We start from the raw sequence: 18,693 nt of genomic DNA, 5'->3' as shown, positions 1-18,693 counted from the left end.
ATGCTTTCAATTTGCATTTTTAATTCTGAAGTTGATTCATACACAGCCTGAAGGCTCAGCACTGGCGTCCTCACACACATGCTTGTGTGAGTCAGCAATCACTGACCCAACAGCTACAAGCACATCCAGCTTTGTTATCCTCCAGCTTTAACTCCATTTGCCCAGCCTGCAGTCATCAGACAGAGAAATATTAAGTAATTCATTATTAAACAAGCTTTTTGATCGAAACCAAACACAGGCTGATATAAAGTGCAGAAAGATCCCTGCCAAGGTGCCACAGGAACGATTAAAATAATTGAACCGCATAATGAGGACCTGAAGGGAAATTTAATACCTCCAGTTAGCTCAGGTTTTGAAGCACTATCCTATTTAGGGGACAAATCTCCAGGATGCTACAGCACAGCAAGCTGTCCGCCCTCCAGACAGCAGGCTGTGACAACTCACATTTCAGGGTGATGACCTGAGTTGTTGGCCATCAGCACTAGATCTGAAGAGACCTACAAGAAGTGCAGGGCTCAGATATCACTGCACGCCTCAGTTACCTAAATTACTCGAGTAAGTTACCCAGCTACAATGCAATTTATACATAAGCACAGAACAATACAGAGAAGCAGCTCAACAGTCTGACCTGCTGGATGCAACATAAAAATCAACCTACGGATAATGAAAGTCCAAGTCATTCAGAAGCGGGTTACAGTGCTCTAAATACTGCATGTTGCACTGATTGAAAACTCCTCTTTGGAAGGAAATCAGGTAGGTTAAAAGGGATACTGCAAGGAAAAACACCGCAGGTTTCTCACATTACTTCTGACAAGAAAGATTAGCTCCTTCACCAGTGACTCACCGTGGGTCCAGAGGATGACAGACCATGCAAGCACAAATTTAAACCTGTAATCGGAGCAAGTGAAGTCAGAGCTGAATACGTATTACCCTGGAGAAAGACAGGCATAGGAGCTACAGCCTAAAGGCAGTGACGCTAGTCACCTCCACACACCTGGAACAGAAGAGACAGCAATATCGCTCCTCAAGCGTGCCCAGCAGCACACACTGAAGGAAGACAACTCAAAGGCTGATGACAGTTTCTCAGAGGTGAGCAAAGCCACTGTTGTCACGAAGCAGCAGCCAGCCCACACAAGCCCTCAGCTGCAAAAGGCAGAGCTGAGCAGCAGCTACCAGAATGTGTGGGAGAAACACTGGACTGGAGCAGAAACCTTTCCCTGCCCTTGCAGAGGAAGGCTACAGCAAAGGTGTGACCATACCTACACGTGCCAGAACAATTGAGACCAGAAAAGGGTGACAGGCATCTTACTCTCCCATACCTATCCGAACAGTTGAGCTCATAAATATGCTTCAGACCTGCAAACAGCTCCAGGAGCTAAAATTGCAGTGAGCAATGCTACCTGAAAGTTCATCATGCAGTTGACCTTGAGACAGCAACACAGGCTGCAGTCATTCCACACAAAACCAGACCGCATTGCTCCTCTCAAAATTTTAGTTCTTCACAAGACAAACCAGCTACTTCTTTTGCTACAGCTTCATAAAATAAAGGACCTGGGCCTGTATACTTGATTTAAGATTATACAGGTAGAAATAAATCATCGAGATAGTTCATGGCTCTTGTTGGCAGTCTGCAATCAGCAAACAGAACGAAGCAGAATACTACAACCAAAGGAACAGATAAAAAAAATCCTCACACAGTGCTAATAATCAGGCCATGATGCAAACACCCTTAAGGACTAAGATCTGTGTCTCATGCTGTCCTGCAGTGTCAGCAGCAGTTGCTGTTTGGAGTCAAGTGAGCCCAACTCCCCCACCACAGCACTAAACTGGGAGCAGAGCAATCAGGCCTGAAACGAGCAGCCCAGTAAAGAGCATTGCTCATCTCACACCACGGCAGCACCGGAGTGCTGCTCTGACGTGCTGTGCAAGCACCACATCCCCAGTCACGAAGCACACAAGAGGAGCTTCCTCAAAAATGGGCAAACGATGAACAACGATCAACAGCAAAGCGCCAGATGGATAAAGCCATCATCATGTGAAAACAAGAGGACTGGGAACAGGAATTATTAAAATGCTGTTTAAAAACAAGTAGCTCCAAGTCACCATGCAGTTACAGGGCTCTCCTTGAAACCTGCATGCTCCAGCACCCCAAGGATGACAAACAGTCAAGGACATTCAGCTGCTCCTGTGTCTGCAGAGGGATAAGCTGTTATAAAAATCATTCTAGGAGAGTGTATCTCTCTCCTCATTTTACTGTGTACAAGCTAAATATAAGGAAATATTTTTCCCCCAAGGGTGGTCCAACACTGAACGAGGGGCCCAGAGAGGCTGTATAATCTCATACCACAGAGACATTCAAACGTCAGCAGCTCAGTGTCCTGAGCAACCTCAGTGAGTGGGCACTGGATCAGAAGCTCCCAGAGGTCTCTTCTGGAAGTCCTCAAATCTTCCATGTCTCCAGGATCAGCAACCATTTTCCAGCTCTGTCCTGAACTCACTGCCTCAGCTTTCTAGCTGGTCTCAGGTACAAGGAACAGGAAAAAAAGCCCTCCCTGGTTGTACTCAAGAACTTACAATGCTAACCAAGAGTTAACTGCTGGATAAACAAAGCTAGTGAAGAATGCTGCTCTGGGAAGCACAGCTTTTCCAGGGAATGGATCTGCCCGAGCCCTGCACCACAGATAGCAGAATAATGCAGACCAGGCAGCTAAAGTGCCCCAGGCACTCATCATTCCTCTAAGAGCAGACCCAGCAAGGGGACCTAAGGTTGCTTTCTGGTAAGAAGCCTTTCACTTCACAACAATGGCCCAATCACACACAGCATGAAATGTTTTCCCTTCTCCATTTGGCACTGCTTTAACTACTACATCCAGTGACCACAGAAAGTACTGCTGAAGGCTCTTCAGACACCTAACCCATGAATAAAAGGCTATGGACCAAACCCAGAGGAGACAACATGAAACTCCAACTCTTTGAAATGCTTGGAGAAGACCACACTCATCTGGAGCATTAATCATAAGAGCCAATGCCAATCACTGATGAATTAATACTTACCTAAAGATCCTCTCTAATCTCCTTGAAAACACTGATCTGCTCAAGGTGATTAGATTCTCCTGTACAGACACGCTAATTATAGGTAATGATAAATCTATAAGTGGCAGCCTGCCAGAGCAGTTTAGAAAGAGTTTTGATCATTAGCAAGTCAAGTAGACCAGTTGTGCCATGCTTAAACTGCCTTCCAACACAAGTATCACCTCTATGCTGTAGATTTCCAAGTCAGCCAAAAAACTCAGTCAAAAAACAACCCAAGAGAAGCAATCAATGACAATTAAAATGGTCCAACTATCTTGCTGTGTGACTCCTCAGTTTCTAGATCTACATGCCTCACTCCAGAGGAGGGTACTGCAGAGGAAACCTTCAAGAATTACTAGCTGTTACCATTTTCCACAGGTTCAGAGTAAGGAGCACGAGGTAAAAGCACATGACCTGGAGGGAAGCTTCGCTGGCAGCAAGACTTGATGTCTTCGTAGATTTAGCAAAAATACAGGAGGCTTTAAATACTCCATTTGTAAAGAATACTCTAATTAGAAGCTTTAATTCAGCAAACTGTCCCTGTGAAACCAACTGGGCGGAAAATAGGCATTGCACCTGGCTGCCCGAGAAAACCCCACCGAGCAGCTCCCGCGGATGGCACTGCGCCCACCCACACGCCATTCCAACGGGAGCTCCCTAGAGCCCCTGCAAGATTTTAAGTGCTCAACTCTACAAACAAAAAACCTACCAGGAATCACCACCAGGCAATGTGACAGGCTGTTTTTTCAAGTACGCTAAAGAGCGAGCAGCAGGAAATTCAAATGAAACAAAAAGCCTCAATCTGGAACTAAATCAATACACACAAGGCAGCCACTTGGGTATCATGGTGCAGTTTTTCCAATTAAGACAACTTCAGCACACAAGCAAAATGAAGTTTCTATCAAGCTAGCCCTGAACAGTCAACAGATAAATCATCCAGGTGGTGTATCACGGCAACCACCTTCCAAACTCAAGCTACAGAGGCATCAAAAGGCACAGAGACAAGGAGAGCACAGGTAATTCACCCGCAAGGTTACAATTTAACCTGCAAATTTTTCAGCACTGAGGGCAAAAGAAGAAAATTCTAGTATGCACTTTCAGAGCTGGGATGAGCACAGAGACCCAGCAGAAAGTAAGACACGTGGCTTACAGAATAGCAAGACCTTTATAGCAGTTATTTCTTAAACTCTCTGCATAAAAGCCAAACAAGAAGCAGTCCACGTCGCCCAGCAGTCTGCTCACAAGGAAGAGGTCAGCGGAAATGCACAGCCTGATACCCAGAGCTTCCTTGCTCCTGTCAGCTAGAAGTCATATCACAATAAAAATACCAGTTTACCCCAGATTGCCTCACAGGAGTGCTCTGCGTTGAGCAACATGGCATGACCACTATTTAAGAGGGTTGGTTTTGAAGAGTATCATGGAGGCTTTTTTCCATTTAAGAAAAACTTTACCACATGTTCTGCACTATATTTTTGTACTCCTGACTCACAACCAAATTAACTAAGTTCTCATTGAGACGAATGATGAAAAGAAGGCATAAAACCATTCAGCATCACTCTTCCCAAACAGGTGCTACAGGTCTGCACTGGCCGAAAGCTCCACAAAGTAATGCATTTTCAACTCCTTCACATGCTGCTCAGAATAATTTCCTTGGCCGTTTTCGTTTATTGTTTCAGCCTAAAACAGATCAAATGGTCTTAAAATAAACCCAGCTGTTCTGATCTAAAATAATTGTTGAAGAAAACCACTTGTTTGATCATGACAGACTTGGCACCGATACAGTAAAAAACCACTCTGACACAGTTACAAGTGAAGCATTAAACTTCAACCTTTTCAAGCTGCACAGCTCTGCTCGTCCAGATCTAGACTAAAGAGCATAATCACACCAGAAAAGATTACAAGTAAATTAGCTGAATTACTGAGAGGTAACTACATTTTTGGGCGGGGGTGGGGGGGGGTGGGGTAGAGAGCTTTTTTTTTTTTTTGGCTTGAGTTTGGATGCATGGGGGACTCAGTTAAACAACTCCAAGTAGATAAACACACAACCGAACTCCTGACCTGTTAACCTGTAACAGTGCAACTCCAGGACCCAAGTTCCAGATGTCTTTTTAGAGCTGGAGGAGTTTATATTAACACCTGACACTGAGCTGAAGCTCAGGGATCTGCTTCAGGCTACATGCCAGCAGCTGTAGCAGAGAGGGAATCAGAAGATGAACTTCGTGTCACGAGGAAAAACAGCTTTTGCATAGCCTTTACAGAGAAATCCTCACTCACAGGGTTTGGTACTTTAAAGATGTATTAATTTATAAAGCTTTAACCACTTCTAATATCTGGGATCCTTTCCACGTTCTGAAATACAGCCAACATATAACCCACAATACTAAAGGTGACAAGAGTACATCTTTCAAGTGACAAGGTCCTTCCTAAAGGATAAAAACACCAAAATCTCACAACAACCATATGTTTATATTTTTACCACTCAACTGGTACAAGAAACACAAGAGAACCTACTAAGCGCTTTGGATCAAACCTCAGTCTCCTGTCCCCGTGTCCAACACCCTCCTCCCTGAGCCTACAGCCTGTCTGTATAAAAACCATCATGTTAAACAGAAAAGCAAGCCAGCAGTGACTCAAAAGTCTTCCCTAAGTGCTATAACTTCCTTCCTTCCTCCAATAACACAGCCTCTTGCCTCGGCTGCCTCCCCGAGCACAACATCCCAGGCCATCCTCTCCCCTCGGACGCAGCCTCTGCAGCGCTCGCATCGCCACAAACAGCTACTGGAAATATTTTCAGCCTCTGGTCTCCTGTCCAGCAAAAAAAAAAAAAAAAACGAGCAGCAGAATCACGTTACAAAAGCAAATCAATTTTAGGAGAGAAGGGTTGGGTTTTCTTGTTAGAAGATTTAGGATTTTGGCTTTAAGAGTAGCTGTACCAGCTGCAGATGCTGCAGCATAAGGCGGAGGGATGGGAGATCAACGGGACTACCGATCCCCGCGTCCCGGCCCCGGGGGCCCGCACCGAACCCCCACCGGTCCTCGCCGCGGCGCTGAAGGATCAAAACCCGAGTTTTACTTTAAATGAGGAGAGAGAAGAGGGGGGGGGGGGGGGGGGGGGGGGAAACACACACACACACACAAAAAAAAAAAAAAAAACAAAAAAAAAAACACCAAAACCACTAAACTCGGTAAAACGAAGAGATTTTCGTTCTCCAAAAGCGCAGACCCCGCGGGGCGCTCCCCGCCGGGCGGCCGCGGCTCGTTCCCCGCCACCGAAGGCACCTTCCCGGGCCCGCCGGGGCCGGCCGACCCCGGGGACAGCACCAGGCACCCGGTACCGGGCACCCGGCTGGGGCAGCCGGAGGACACCGCGTCCCGCACCCGCCCCGCCGCGGCAGGCCCGGCCCGGGCCGAGCGGCCACCGGTACCGGCCCGCTCTCCCCCGCCCCTCGTCTCCGGTACCTGTAGTAGCTGAGGAGACCGTTGCTGAGCACGAACCAGCGGCGCTGGTAGCCCTTCAGGTAGTTGGTCCACTTGAAGAGCCAGCCCTTGTAGGTGTCGGAGCCCGGGGCGGCGGGCGGCCCCCCCACCGGTCCCCCGCCGCCCCTGCCCCCCGGCTCGGCGCTCATGGCCGGCAGCTCCTGGCAGGCCAAGCAGGGGACGGCGCTGAGGAGAGAGACCAGCCCGCGGGTGCTGTTGCCGCCGCCGCCGCCGCACAGCGCGGCCGCCTTCCCCATAGACCCCGCGGCGCGGCGCGGCCCGACGGCTCCGCTCCCGCCGCCCCGCTCCGCTCCGCCGGGCACCGGCGCGGGAGCGGCGCCGCGACCACGTGACACGGGGGGGGGGCGGAGAGGCACGTGAGGCCGCGGCGCGGCGCGGGCGCCCCCTGGCGGCGGGGCGGGAAGAGCCCGCGCCCCCCTCCCCCGCCATTTTGACCCCCGCCGCCATTTCGCGGCCCCGCCGACACCGGGGGGTGTCGTGACTTCGCTGCGTCGACCCCCCCTTTACAGCCGGGGCGAGAGAGCGGTCAGCGCCTTGGGGAGCGTCAGAGAACGCTCCGGAGAGCGTGGGGCATTCTATGCGGCCCACCCGCAGGTGGGACCCCAGAGCTTGCGGCCTTAGGAGCCCCACAGTCCACCCCAGGGGTGCCATTGCTTCAACTCCCTTCTCTAAAAACCCAGAAAAATGCCACTCTTAAAGCTCTCTTTAGGAACAGGATGACCTGGGGAAGAAGCAAACCATCAAGCAAACATGAAAAACCTATGAGATCGCTAGGTGAGCACATGTGCGGCAGAGGGGCCAGCACGAGGGGTGGCCGAGCTGGGCCAGGGGGAAGGTGCTGTCACAGCTCACATAAAAATCCGTCTTGGTGCTGCCTGCCCAGCCAGGAGGAACAGCCCTGTCCCCCTCACCTGCTCCCCACCACCAGCCAACAGTCCTAGTTTTTATGAGCTGGGTCACATCTGAGGGGGATCCCTCTCCCCAGTGAGCCCAGCAAAGCACGTTGGGGACCTGCGGCAGATGCTGCCCCACCAAGGCCCCTTCCCACTCCCAGCCCCAGGGGATCGCCTTTCTCTGATCTCCCTAATCTGCTCTGATCCCCCCGATCGCATTACTGCTCGCCCATCACCTGCACGTGCAGGTCTGCCTGCTCGCTCATGGCAGCCCTGCCAGCACAGGCAGCCCAAATCCGGAGCTCCTGCCACCCTTGCCAGGGTCTCACAGGGGCCTCGTGGGCTGTGGCACAGACCATGAATACGATCCTGGGACCAGCCATCCCTGTTTTGTGTGACAGCTGGGCCATGGATGCACCACAGAGCAGAGAGGCTGTGCAGCTGCACTGGAAGGAGGAGCAGGTGGGGTGGCACAAGAGCCATGGGGAACCCCACGGCACTTAAGGGGTTCCAGCAGGCTGACGCCAAGCAGTGAATAAAGGTCCCGTGTACAAGGGCTATCAGCACTGAGTGGCCGGTTTGAAGCTGAGCAGGGAGTTGTGGGGCTAGGTCTGGCTGAGGTGTGGGTGAAGGGGCTGGCCACTAGCCCTGGAAACATCTCCAATAGGCACACTTGACTCTAAGCCTGAGGATCTGGGCTAGGCAGCTCCTCAGGTGAAGAAAGATAGAGGTAGGAAAACTCCATCCACTGCTCTGGACAGAGCTGCTTCTGCCCCCCTGAAGCTACTTGGGTGTTTCCTCCCACTCTAAAGAGACACCCCTGTGAGTCCTGCAGCCACGAGCACCAGCAAACACCAGCACCTCTGGCACTAGCAGGCACCGAGGCAGCTCAGCAGGGCAAGTCCTATGCCTGGAAATAGTCTGAGAGTACTTTGGACTCCAAAGGCTGGTGTTCTCCCATCAGAAGGTGTTCTCAGTCTGTCACCCAGCTGAATGCCTCTGCAGATAGGCTTTGACATCTGGAGGCAACATTTGGAGGTCTTAGACAAACTCTGAGACAGGAAGGCATCAAAATCAGTGTCCAACAGCCCTTGCAACACTCCAACATCCTCTAAAAGAATGTCCAGACCTTCTTTCGCCAGCAACTCTAGGGCTGCTGGTATTTGTGAACTGAAGCCTCCCTAGAGATGAAACATCCCTCTTAATGTAAATACACCCCAAATTACCCACATGGGTACCAACATCTGAAAGTCTCCACATATCCTGGCATTTCTTGTGGCTGCAAACAAGGGAAGACACCTCTCCTGGCCATGTTGGAGGAGAGAGGGGCCTCACCTGATCCCATGTCTCACATCCTTGTGATTTCTCAGTGCTTCCAGCATGCGCTTGAAATCAGGTCCTGTGCTGGTTTGGACACAGGATGGCAAAAATCCTGCGATCTGCTGGTGCTACAGACACACCATAGTGACCCTGTGACTTTTAATCAAATAAACAGTCAAGGACAAATCTGTCAGGTCCTTGCGTTCAGTACTTGGGGCACTGCTGTAGGATCTCCCCCTCATGGCGAGCTCAGCCCTTGAACGTCACCAGTCACTTTATCCTTAGCAAAATGGGCCCCTCTCCACTTTTGTTTGCATTAGGTGGTAAAAAGCATCTCAACCCTTTTGCTATAGGTACCCATTTATGAGCAGAGGTAGAAGGGCAGACGAGGTCTGGAGTCTGGAGGCTATTAGGGCTTTGCAGCCAGCGTCCCTGCCCTCTTCTGGGAAGAGGGGCTGCAAGGGCAGGCCACTGAAGTCAGGAGGGAGGAAATGTCACTGGGAGTCTGGATCCAAAATGCTGTTTGCTCCCAGCCTTATTAAATGAAAATAATAGGTGAGAGAAGGTGTCCGGGACTTTATGGTAACACATAACAGCCTAGTTTCCCAAGACAATGAAACAAATAAGACATTGCACTCTGTGCATGCCTGTATCCGTGCCCAATTTCACAGAAGCTCCTCCAGTCCAACCATGAACCTCACCCTGACCGTTCCCAACTCCACCAGATCCCTCAGCGCTGGCTCAGCCCGACTCTTCAACCCCTCCAGGGATGGGGACTCCCCCCCTGCCCTGGGCAGCCCATTCCAACGCCCAACAGCCCCTTCTGCACAGAAATCCTTCCTCAGAGCCAGCCTGACCCTGCCCTGGGCAGCTTGAGGCCATTCCCTCTGGGCCTGGCGCTGGCTCCTTGGCTCCAGAGACTCATCCCCCCTCTCTGCCCCCTCCTGGCAGGGAGTTGCAGAGGGCCAGGAGGTCTCCCCTCAGCCTCCTCTTCTCCAGACTAAACCCCCCCAGTTCCCTCAGCCGCTCCCCAGCAGACCTGTGCTCCAGACCCTGCCCCAGCTCCGTTGCCCTTCTCTGGACACGCTCGAGTCATTCAATGGCCTTTTTGGGGTGAGGGGCCCAAAACTGAACCCACTCATCGAGGGGAGGCCTCACCAGTAAAGGGCTCAGATCCCTTCCCTGTCCCTGCTGGCCACGCCAGTGCTGACACAAGCTCTGTGGTGTGGAGTTGCTATATAGCTACTGAAAATGGGAGACCAAGGGAGTAAAAACATTTGACTCATGCCCCTGTGAAAGGCAAAGGCTGCAGTGTGCTTTTGGGGCATTAGACCCTGGAGGATCCAAGGAGCTGTCAGAACAGGGGTCTGCATTAAACAGGGTGCAGTTTGCTGCTTAGTTTAGGGAGAGACTGGTAGGATTGGGAGCAGGGCACAAGCTGTGCTGTGCCACATCCCACCCATCAGAAGGCCCCTGATGAAAAATGGAAACTGCCAGGGGTTATGCCCAGCCAGGACTTGTGCCCCCCCTCTCACTGATAAGCAACAGCCCTGCAGCTTCCTCCTGTAGAAAGGGACATGGTCTCTCAAATCCACACTAGGAGAAACCCTGTCAGATGAAGGGCCTCATCCCGCGCCCCGGAATTATTTTATTGCCACCTTCAATAAGAACAGAATGGGGCCCCAACACACAAGGAAGGCAGAAGCAAGGAGACTAAAGCCAAGAAGACAAGCCAGGAACCTGCAGTCCTTGCCCAGTCCCTTCATCAGGAGACATTCTCCTCCTTGCAGAGGTGGCAAAGCCAAACCTAAAACGGTAAGACATGTCTTCATGCCACTGCTTCAGTATTCTCCAACTATGAGAGGCAGCCCCAGCCCTGGAGGCCTTAATGCAAGCGCTGTCTGAAATCTAATGCTTTTATCTGGAAGAGTTCAGTCCCAGCAGAGTCAGCAGCTTTGCCAGGAGGAAAGAGAATGCATTTTGTGCTTTATTTCTTGGCCTTCTTGCCCTTGCCTTTGCCCTTCTTCTTTTTTGACTTGAAGAGGGACCGTACCAAGTAGCCTCTCCAGAAGGCCTGGATGCGGGTGGCAGCAAGCGTCATGGTGTTCAACTCCTTCAAAGCCTGCTCCTCCTTCTCCTGACGTATCCTGCGCTCCTCCTCAATCTGGGAATACTCCTGGAGAAGCATAGCACGTTTCTCTGTCAGCAGGGACAGCTGGGCCTTCTCCTCAGCATAGGCAGCATGAACCTCTTCATACTCAGCCTAGCAAGACAGCAGATAGCGGGTACAAAAATTTTTAGGGCATTCAGCAGCTTCTGAGTATAACACTAGGCAAGGGTTCTTAAATCCATTCCAAATCCAAGCAGAACAACAACTGGAAGCTGAGGTGAGCCTTTCCAAAGGGACTCAGAAAGGAGGTGTGTCCAGTACCCAGGGAATTTAATGAGATGCCAGGTCCTAGTATCTTCATGCTCCTCTGAAAAATACTCTCACAATTCTCCCTGTGTTGCAGACAGCATCCACCCTCAGCTGGGAACTCTGACGAGGTCAGAGCCCCTCCTGCAGATGCTTTCTGCACAAAGACATATCACAGCAGTTTGGGTAAGGCTGAGCTCACCTCAGCTAACGGCTTTGCTAAGAAGCCATTTTAGATGAGTAGCACTGAAGCCCAGCTAATAAGCTGTACACTGTGGAGAGCATGAGAAGAGCCAGACCGTGTCAGCCTGGAAAAGGCCAAGGATAAGTAGTTTCATTGGTGTTACTGCACTCCCAAGCTCAGCAGTTTATGCCCTTGAAGGAGCCACGTGAAGGTGGAAAATTAGGGGAGCCAGCAGTGTGGATGTGTGTCTGCCTTAGCAGCTCAGCCCCAAACTTGCCGTGACCTGGTGCTTCGGCAACCCAGCAGACAGGAAACCAAAATAATCCCATTGTTAAACACCTGACAAGGGGGAATCATTTCTTACAATTAGTAGCCAGCTTCTAGGCCCCTTCATACATTTTGCTTTGTTAGTAATCCATCAGCTTTTATCCATCTCCATAAATCGAGCAAGAACAGGAAAGCAACTAGGGCCTTCTCAGAGGAGAGGCTGGGTGCACCAATGTGATTCTCAGCCTGTGGTGGTGAAGCTGGATGCCAAGGCAGCGGTAAGCAGGCTGGTGGGTTTCTCAGCACATCTCTCAAGGGGGCCAGAAGAAACAGGAGCATGATTTGGGTACCAGGTAGGGCCCACAGGATTCAGGATTGAAGCAAATCTCAACAACCTGTTCCTTAGTGTCAGGTGGGTGTGTCTGACAAACCATGGCAACCTGTTTGCCCCCAAATACTGTGGGATTTAGCAGTGGATGTAACTTTTTCTAAAGTCAAAGCAGCAGAGAACCCCTGAACACATAGGCAGGACAGAGACCTTTCCTTCTGAAGCCTGTCAGGTGGGGGGGGGGGGGTGGAGGGGGTGGTGTTGGTAGCAGGGGAGGGTCTACAGCAGTGGCCCCTGTGAGAAGCTTCTGGAAGCATCCCTGGTCCAAGATGGACCCACCTCTGGCCAAGGCCAAGTCAATTAGCGAAGGTGGCTGTGCCTCTGTGATAATGTAGTTAAAAAGGGGAATCTGGAGAGGAGTTGTGAGGGAAATACTTCTGCAAACACCAGGTTAACAGCAAAAGCGGAGGAGGTGCACCAGAGCAGAGACTCCCCTCAGCCCGTGGGGAGAGGGCAGGCTGTGCCCGGCGCCCATGGAGGTCACCAGGGGAGCAGATGCCCCCCTGTAGCCCGTGGAGGACCCCATGCCAGAGCAGGGGGCTGTGCCTGGAGAAGGCCAGGACTGGGAGGGCAGCCCAGTCTGCTGGGGTGGTCTGTCGCTGGGAGGGCTGCAATGCCTGAGAGGGACCCACGCTGTCTGTGAAGAGCAGAAGCCTCTGGGAAGGACTTACATGGGAGAAGTTCATGAAGGACTGATGAGAGGGACCCCACGCTGGGGCAGAGGAAGGTGTGAGGAATCCTCCCCTGAGGAGGAAGGAGTGAGAGAGACAACGGGTGATGAACTGACCACAATCCCCATCCCTGCCTCCCTGCATCGCTGCAGGGGAGGAGGGAGAGAACTAGGGAACAAAGCTGAGCCCAGGAAAAAGGGAGTGGGGGGAAGGTGTTTTTAAGATGCAGTTATACTTCTCAACGCCCTACTCTTTGTTAAATTAAGTGGTGGTGGTGTTTAATTTAAACTGATGTTCTTTTTCTTCCCCTAACAAGTCTGTCTTCTGCCTGTGACCATAATGGGTTAGTCATCCCTCCCTGTCCTTGTCTCAATTCCCGGGTCATTTGTTTTGTTTTCTCCTTCCCATTCCTGAGAGGGAAGGAGTAAGTGAGCAGCTTCGTTATGCTCAGTTGCCCTCTGGGCTCAAACCATGACACCTGTACTTCTTCTGGATGGAGAACTGCCCCTCACTTCCACAGCCTCCTGTGTTAGAGCCACGTGTCCATCTGGACAGGAATCTACCCGCACATATCACCTCACGGAAGAGCAAAGCACTTTAAAGTGGTTACCTGTTTTTCTCCCATGTCTGTGTCATATTTCTGGATCCAGTTCACAATTTCCATCTCCAGCCTGCACTTCCTCTGAAACACAAAACAAGATAGGTTCCTTGCAGGCACCTGAAACCTGGTAGAAAGTAGCCTGAATTAGAAAACAGTGTCATTGTCTTTGAGTATAACACCTCCTCCTTGTGGCAAGCTTCCTTCAGCAGACACATATTTTGTTTACCCTGGTTTGGGGATTCTTATGGGACATTCTCTAAGGCCAAAAGGGCCTTATTTGGTTTATAGCCTGGAGCTGGGGGATCAAAACGCATCTGAAAGGTGCATTCTGCAGTAGGAAATGAACATGTCTGATGGAATGGGGCAAGTCATTGACAAACTGGGGCAACTGGACAAGTCATTGACAAACTGGGACAACCACCCTGAAACCAAAGAAACAGAGAACTGCTAAACATGAAAGTGGAACACAATACTCAAAAAATGGTACCTTTTAAAGTAAAGAGATATTGCTAGCTGTAAAGCAATTTAACAGTGGCTATATTGCAGTATAACCAGGTACAGGCAGTTTACCCCAAGCTGCTGTATCTGTGCTCTGTGCAATCATCAAGAGAAAGACCAGCCAGAGCCCATCACAAGTGCCACACCATTTCCTGTATGACACTGACCCAGGATGTCCCAAGGGCTCCCAGGCCATCATGAGGTCAGACCTCAGCTATTTAGACCACAAGTACAATCTTGGGCTGTGCAGGGCTAGAGGACGTGCTAAGGAGGGGAAAAGGAGACCTCTGTGCTCAGTAAATCTTTCTCCCTGCGCATCAGAATGAGCTGAGCAACTCATCAAAAAATACTGCAGGGGCCTGCAGCCTCAGAAGAAATTGCCTGATAAAGCCACTCTGTTAAAGAAGGTGTAAGTGGGTAGATTTTGGTTTGTGTACTGCAGCTCTAACTTGGCTTTGTCGATGCTCAGCCCCACAGCCACTTCGCTCTACATCGTCCAACTCAAGAGTGAAAGATGCCCCGTTACCAGTGTGTGCCGTCCTGCCTGTGGGAGGCCAGTGCTTGTTTGGAGTAAATACCCAGAAGGAGCAAATTCGGGGGGAAAAATGCTCTAATTCTAGATTCTCTGTGCCCTGTGTCACCAGCATGTTCTGCTTAGGGCAGAGCTGTTGATACAGAGGCCTGAGACTGCCTGCTGCTCCTGTTTCCTCCTTCTGTATCTGCTCAGCACTGCGATAAATCACATTTCCCCCTCATTCAACTCAGCACGACTCTTTGGCTTGTGTCTTCAGCAAAGTGGCAGACAGAGCAGGAATTGCTTAGCTCCCAAGATCAGCTGCTCTCAACCTTGAATACTACAATCAACCCTAAAAGATGGCTTTATATAAAGCCAATTTTATGTTTGCTCTGCTTACTCTACACTAAATCCCTTGTTTCTTAGCATATGCCTTGCCTATTTTACTGCAGCCTTGCTGCTCTGTGCTCTGATGAGCATGCCGTGTCACAGCACTGTATAAAGGCGTTTTCAGAGCTAAGTCAGCAGGCAGGAAGAGGACCTGTGAGCAGGCTACTTCCCTGCTGCCACTGCAGGGTTTGCTTTCCACTGGAATCAGCAGAGCATGAGGACAGAGCAGGTATACTCTAACAAACAGCATGTGCGTCCTGCCAGGAACTAGCGTGAACCAAGTAATTACTTGCAGCAGCCAGAAGCCAGCCCTGACAGCACTACAAAAGGTTTTACATCTCCTGTTCTAGAGTTCTCCTCCCATTTACCTTTCTGAGAGCCAGCTCTGATGCTCGATGCTCCAGTACAAGTGCATTGAGTTGTGCTCCTAACTGCTGAATGTCCTGCTGTAGCCTGGTACACTTGGCCTGGGAGGCTTGCAGCTCCTCTTTTTGTTGTTTTTCCCCTTCCTGCTTGATCTGCTGGATGCTGGCCCTGCAGTCTTTGGCCAGATCTTGCAGGCTGGTTTTGAGGTCTTTGATTACATCGTCCCTCTTCTGAATCTAGACCCAGAAAACAAGAGAAAGCAATACCATCGAGAAATGCCGGTGAGGCATAAGGTGGGCAGGAGAAGTAAGGCAGCCTTGCAAAGGTGGAAGAGATCTAAGAAGACACACCGCTGATCTGGTAGCAACAGGAACCTGCCACTGCTGGCTGAGGAAACAGATTTACATGAGGTGCCTTGGAAACCTTCCCCACTGCTCCTCTGGGAACCTGTTAATAAAGGTAGAGAATGAACAAACTATACTGAGACCCACCGGCACTGCCATGTGAGGAAGAGCCAAAATCAGAGTCACTGGAGCGAGGCCTGTGGCTCCCTCGAGCTTTGGATTAGGCTCAGAGTGACTGTCTGGGGGATAGAGCTTAGTGTGCTGCCTGCAAGAGAAATCCTCGGCTGGGACCAGTGAAACAGATTTATTCATGACACCCTGGACAAGCTGCCAAATTGCACATAAAAATCTCAAGTGTCTCGATTCACAGATCTCCAAGGAGCAGAGGGAATGGGGCAAGCTGGCCCTTGTCTCCGTCAGCACCATTCAGTGCAGCGAGCACATGACAAAACCTTCCCCTCCAACCACTCTTGCAGGAAGGAGAAAGAAAAGCATACGTATAAAACAAAGGATTGCTTGTGAGGGGCTCAGAGGCTTGCATGCTGGCACAGCCCACGGACTCACAAGAAAGAGCCGGGAAATGCCCATTGTTTATCTGTACCTCAGTTGCCTTCACTGGAAAAATTAAGAATTCGTATAATCACATATTAATCACAAATGCTCTAAGGCAGCTAGTATTACAGAGTTGCAAGTCACAGAAATATTGGATTTAAGCAAAAGTGAAGGGAGAGCAGATATTAAAAATGGATTTTGATCAGAGCAATCCCTCCCTGGAATGACTTTTCATCATTTCATCAGCAGTGAACCAAGTCTTGCGCTGGCAGCTGGCATTGTAGCCCTGCCAAAACATTACCGCAGCAATTTGTGCCTGTCCTGCAGTTCCTTTTTAAACTCAGTGACTTGTGTCATTCGAGTTGGCCAGTGAGAACAGGTTCAAAACATACCAAATTCAAGTTTAAAAAAAAATCAAGCATGCAATAAACATTTTTCATTATATTTTATAATTAAAATAGTATCTTTAAATTTAGGATCTGGTTTAGAAAAAAGTTCTGGAACTTCCTCTTTAGGAACTGCAAGAAAGGGATCATTTTTTACCTTACCAAAGTTTTGCTTCAGTTATGCTTTGTTGGAAAATATATTCGCACAATATCATACCTCCTCCTCTTGAGTCTGGATTGCTGCTGCCAGTTCTGCCTGTAAAGCTGTGATTGCTTCTGTGTTTTTATTAATCTGGAGGGAGATGGCTTTCATGAACTGGATCTTTTCTTCCTCTTCCACAGGACTAGTCAGCAGTCTCTCAAGCGTGAAATTCCTGAACTCCCCAAAGGCTTTGATAAACACTTCAGCTGGTGACTCTCTCGCCCAAGCTTCATACCTCAGAGCCTGGCAAAGCGAAGGGTTGGCCAGTAAGAGTCTCAGGACATTTCTAACAGAACATTTCAGACGTTGCTCTAGCAAGCAGAGACAGCCCTGTTGTTCCTCAGCTCTCATGCTGTCCTCTTCTTCAGAGCTGGCAAGCAGGTGCTCCATTTCATTTGAAAGCTTTTGGTGCTCAATCAGGTTGTTTGTGATCTCAGGTCCTAGCATATCAGCAAACCTATCCAGAGAGTCAGTAATACGTGGGATCAAACTGCTCATCTCCAGCTTAGCAATCGTCTCGTCCAAGACAGTTATGATTCTTTCCATCTCCATGCTATCAGGTTTTAACTGACATGGATCTAACATCTTCATGGCATCTAATGTGATCACTGCCTTCTCTGGAGTTGCTATGCCCTTCACCAAGGGCTCGTTTCTTTGCTTTGCATCCTGAGATGATACTTGGAATACAGCTGGATCCCCTGTTGCCATGGCTTCAGTTAAACACTTGTGAGTGGTCTAGAAAGGACACGACATCTCTTACACAAGGTGAGACTGGGTCAAAGAACATCAAGGACCCTCTGCTGCTGCTGTCACATGTTCTTCTTTCTTGGATTTTATTTCTAAAAGAAAAACATGGTGACAGCATTAGAGAAACAATGTAATTTGGGAAAACGTGGGAGCTTCAGATTACACCAGAGCTCTGGCTGGGTCTGGACACGGGGTCAAGACCTGGGGTTGTGCATCAGAACGGGTCTCTCGCAGAGAGGCTGTTGAACACCCATGGGAAGGGAGGAGAGCACTGAACTCCCGGCTCTGAAGGGTGGTGGGGAGAAAGCTCCCAACTGCTTCTAAGGAGCAGCTGAGGCGGAGAAGCACGCAGTGCAGCTCTGCAATCCCCAGCGGTGGGTGGAGAAGGGCTTGCAGGTCTCTCGGGCCACCTCGGAGGGTTCCCGGTGTGAAACATAGAGCTCCATCCTTCCAGGCCTGGCCCTGCCAGAGGGATGAGGTGGGAGAGGGGATCTGGGTGCCTGGAGGGACAAGGGCAGGAGGAGGGGGCAGCTGTGTGTGCGAGGGTCCCCTTGGCCTGGGTCTGGGGGCAGCAGGGTACCGGGAGATCCCTGGGATGCCCCAATTGTGGGAGAGTCTGAGGGGGGGTCGATGCCCGGTGGGGAGGATCCCCCGTGTGAGGGGCAGGGGGATCGAGGGGGGCTGGGGCAGGAGAACCCGGGGGAGCGTCTGAGGATATACCCGGGTCCGGGGGGGGCAGCGGCCCAGGGGGGAGCCCGGGGGTCGGGCGTATCTCAGGGATGGCTCCCGGCGGGTGTCGGTCCCGGGCTGCCGCCGGCCCCTGCAGCCACTCGGTCCGCTCCGGGCCCAGCCTCGGCCCAGCCGCCGCCTCCAGAGCCCTTCGGTTGCTGGGCGACCCCCACGGGGGAGGGGCCTCTCTCCACGGCCTATGGCGATCGGCGCTTGCCCCACCAATCGCTTGATGGGCAGCGCCGCTGTCCAATGAGACGTCCCGCGGCGGCGAGGTGCCGCGAGGGGGCGGGTCGCCATCTTGCGGGGCGCGGGGCGGCGGCGCGGCGCGGCTGGGGCAGGGACGGACCCGCGCTGTGCCGCGGCCAGCTGTGTCGCGGGGAGAGGCACCCCGGGCAGCGTGTGCTCGCCGCAGCGTTCCCTCCGGGCTCCCCAGGAGTGCATTCCTCAGAGTCCTAAAAATAAGTCCGAGAATAAACTTTATACCCCCGAGATCGAGTCTCCCAGGCCCTGGTCAGTCTCAGAAGAGCAAAAATGAAGTGGGGGGAGTGCGTCAGGGAGTCGGTGTCCAGGAGCCCTGAGGGGGCTGGCAGGAGCATGGGGGAGCGCCCGCCAGCTGCCGCCGGACGGACAGACGGAGGTGTCAGGAGGACGA

General features: G+C 51.2%; 2 protein-coding genes across 4 annotated transcripts in view; both read right to left on the bottom strand.

Moving 5' to 3' along the window:
• OSBP2 (oxysterol binding protein 2) overlaps nucleotides 1-6,849 on the bottom strand; it is a 140,213-nt gene extending 133,364 nt beyond the window's left edge. The window contains exon 1 of one of the 2 annotated variants that reach the window (XM_074920891.1): nucleotides 6,532-6,849. In XM_074920891.1, the coding sequence (XP_074776992.1) occupies nucleotides 6,532-6,806 (275 nt within the window). In that variant the 5' untranslated portion in view covers nucleotides 6,807-6,849. The remainder of the gene's footprint in view (nucleotides 1-6,531) is intronic. The other variant, XM_074920890.1, reaches the window with a different exon arrangement.
• A 3,555-nt stretch (nucleotides 6,850-10,404) lies between these two features.
• DRC10 (dynein regulatory complex subunit 10) lies at nucleotides 10,405-18,152 on the bottom strand. Of its 2 annotated transcripts, XM_074921261.1 has the most exons (6): nucleotides 18,030-18,152; nucleotides 16,578-17,401; nucleotides 15,081-15,314; nucleotides 13,320-13,391; nucleotides 12,710-12,782; nucleotides 10,973-11,046 (listed from the first exon to the last, which is right to left on the bottom strand). In XM_074921261.1, the coding sequence occupies exons 2-6, from the start codon at nucleotides 17,268-17,270 to the stop codon at nucleotides 11,042-11,044; spliced, it is 1,077 nt and encodes a 358-aa protein (XP_074777362.1). In that variant the 5' UTR covers nucleotides 17,271-17,401; nucleotides 18,030-18,152; the 3' UTR covers nucleotides 10,973-11,041. The 2 variants fall into 2 exon arrangements, with proteins under 2 accessions (XP_074777359.1, XP_074777362.1); XM_074921258.1 differs by lacking the exon at nucleotides 12,710-12,782 and having other exon boundaries at nucleotides 10,405-11,046.
• Between the last annotated feature and the right edge of the window lie 541 nt (nucleotides 18,153-18,693).

This window comes from Athene noctua, chromosome 17, assembly GCF_965140245.1.
Source record: "Athene noctua chromosome 17, bAthNoc1.hap1.1, whole genome shotgun sequence".
NCBI lineage: Eukaryota > Metazoa > Chordata > Aves > Strigiformes > Strigidae > Athene > Athene noctua.
This window is presented reverse-complemented; position numbering and strand designations above follow the sequence as displayed.

Bases quoted from the DNA above. Each gene is read 5' to 3' on its own strand.
- DRC10 (XM_074921258.1), bottom strand. From the start codon at position 17,270: ATGGCAACAGGGGATCCAGCTGTATTCCAAGTATCATCTCAGGATGCA. The intron at 15,315-16,577 runs GTATGATATTGT...TTCTGGGTCTAG, and splicing joins TCCAGACTCAAGAGGAGGAG to ATTCAGAAGAGGGACGATGT. The intron at 11,047-13,319 runs GTAACCACTTTA...CTGTCTTGCTAG, and splicing joins CAGACATGGGAGAAAAACAG to GCTGAGTATGAAGAGGTTCA.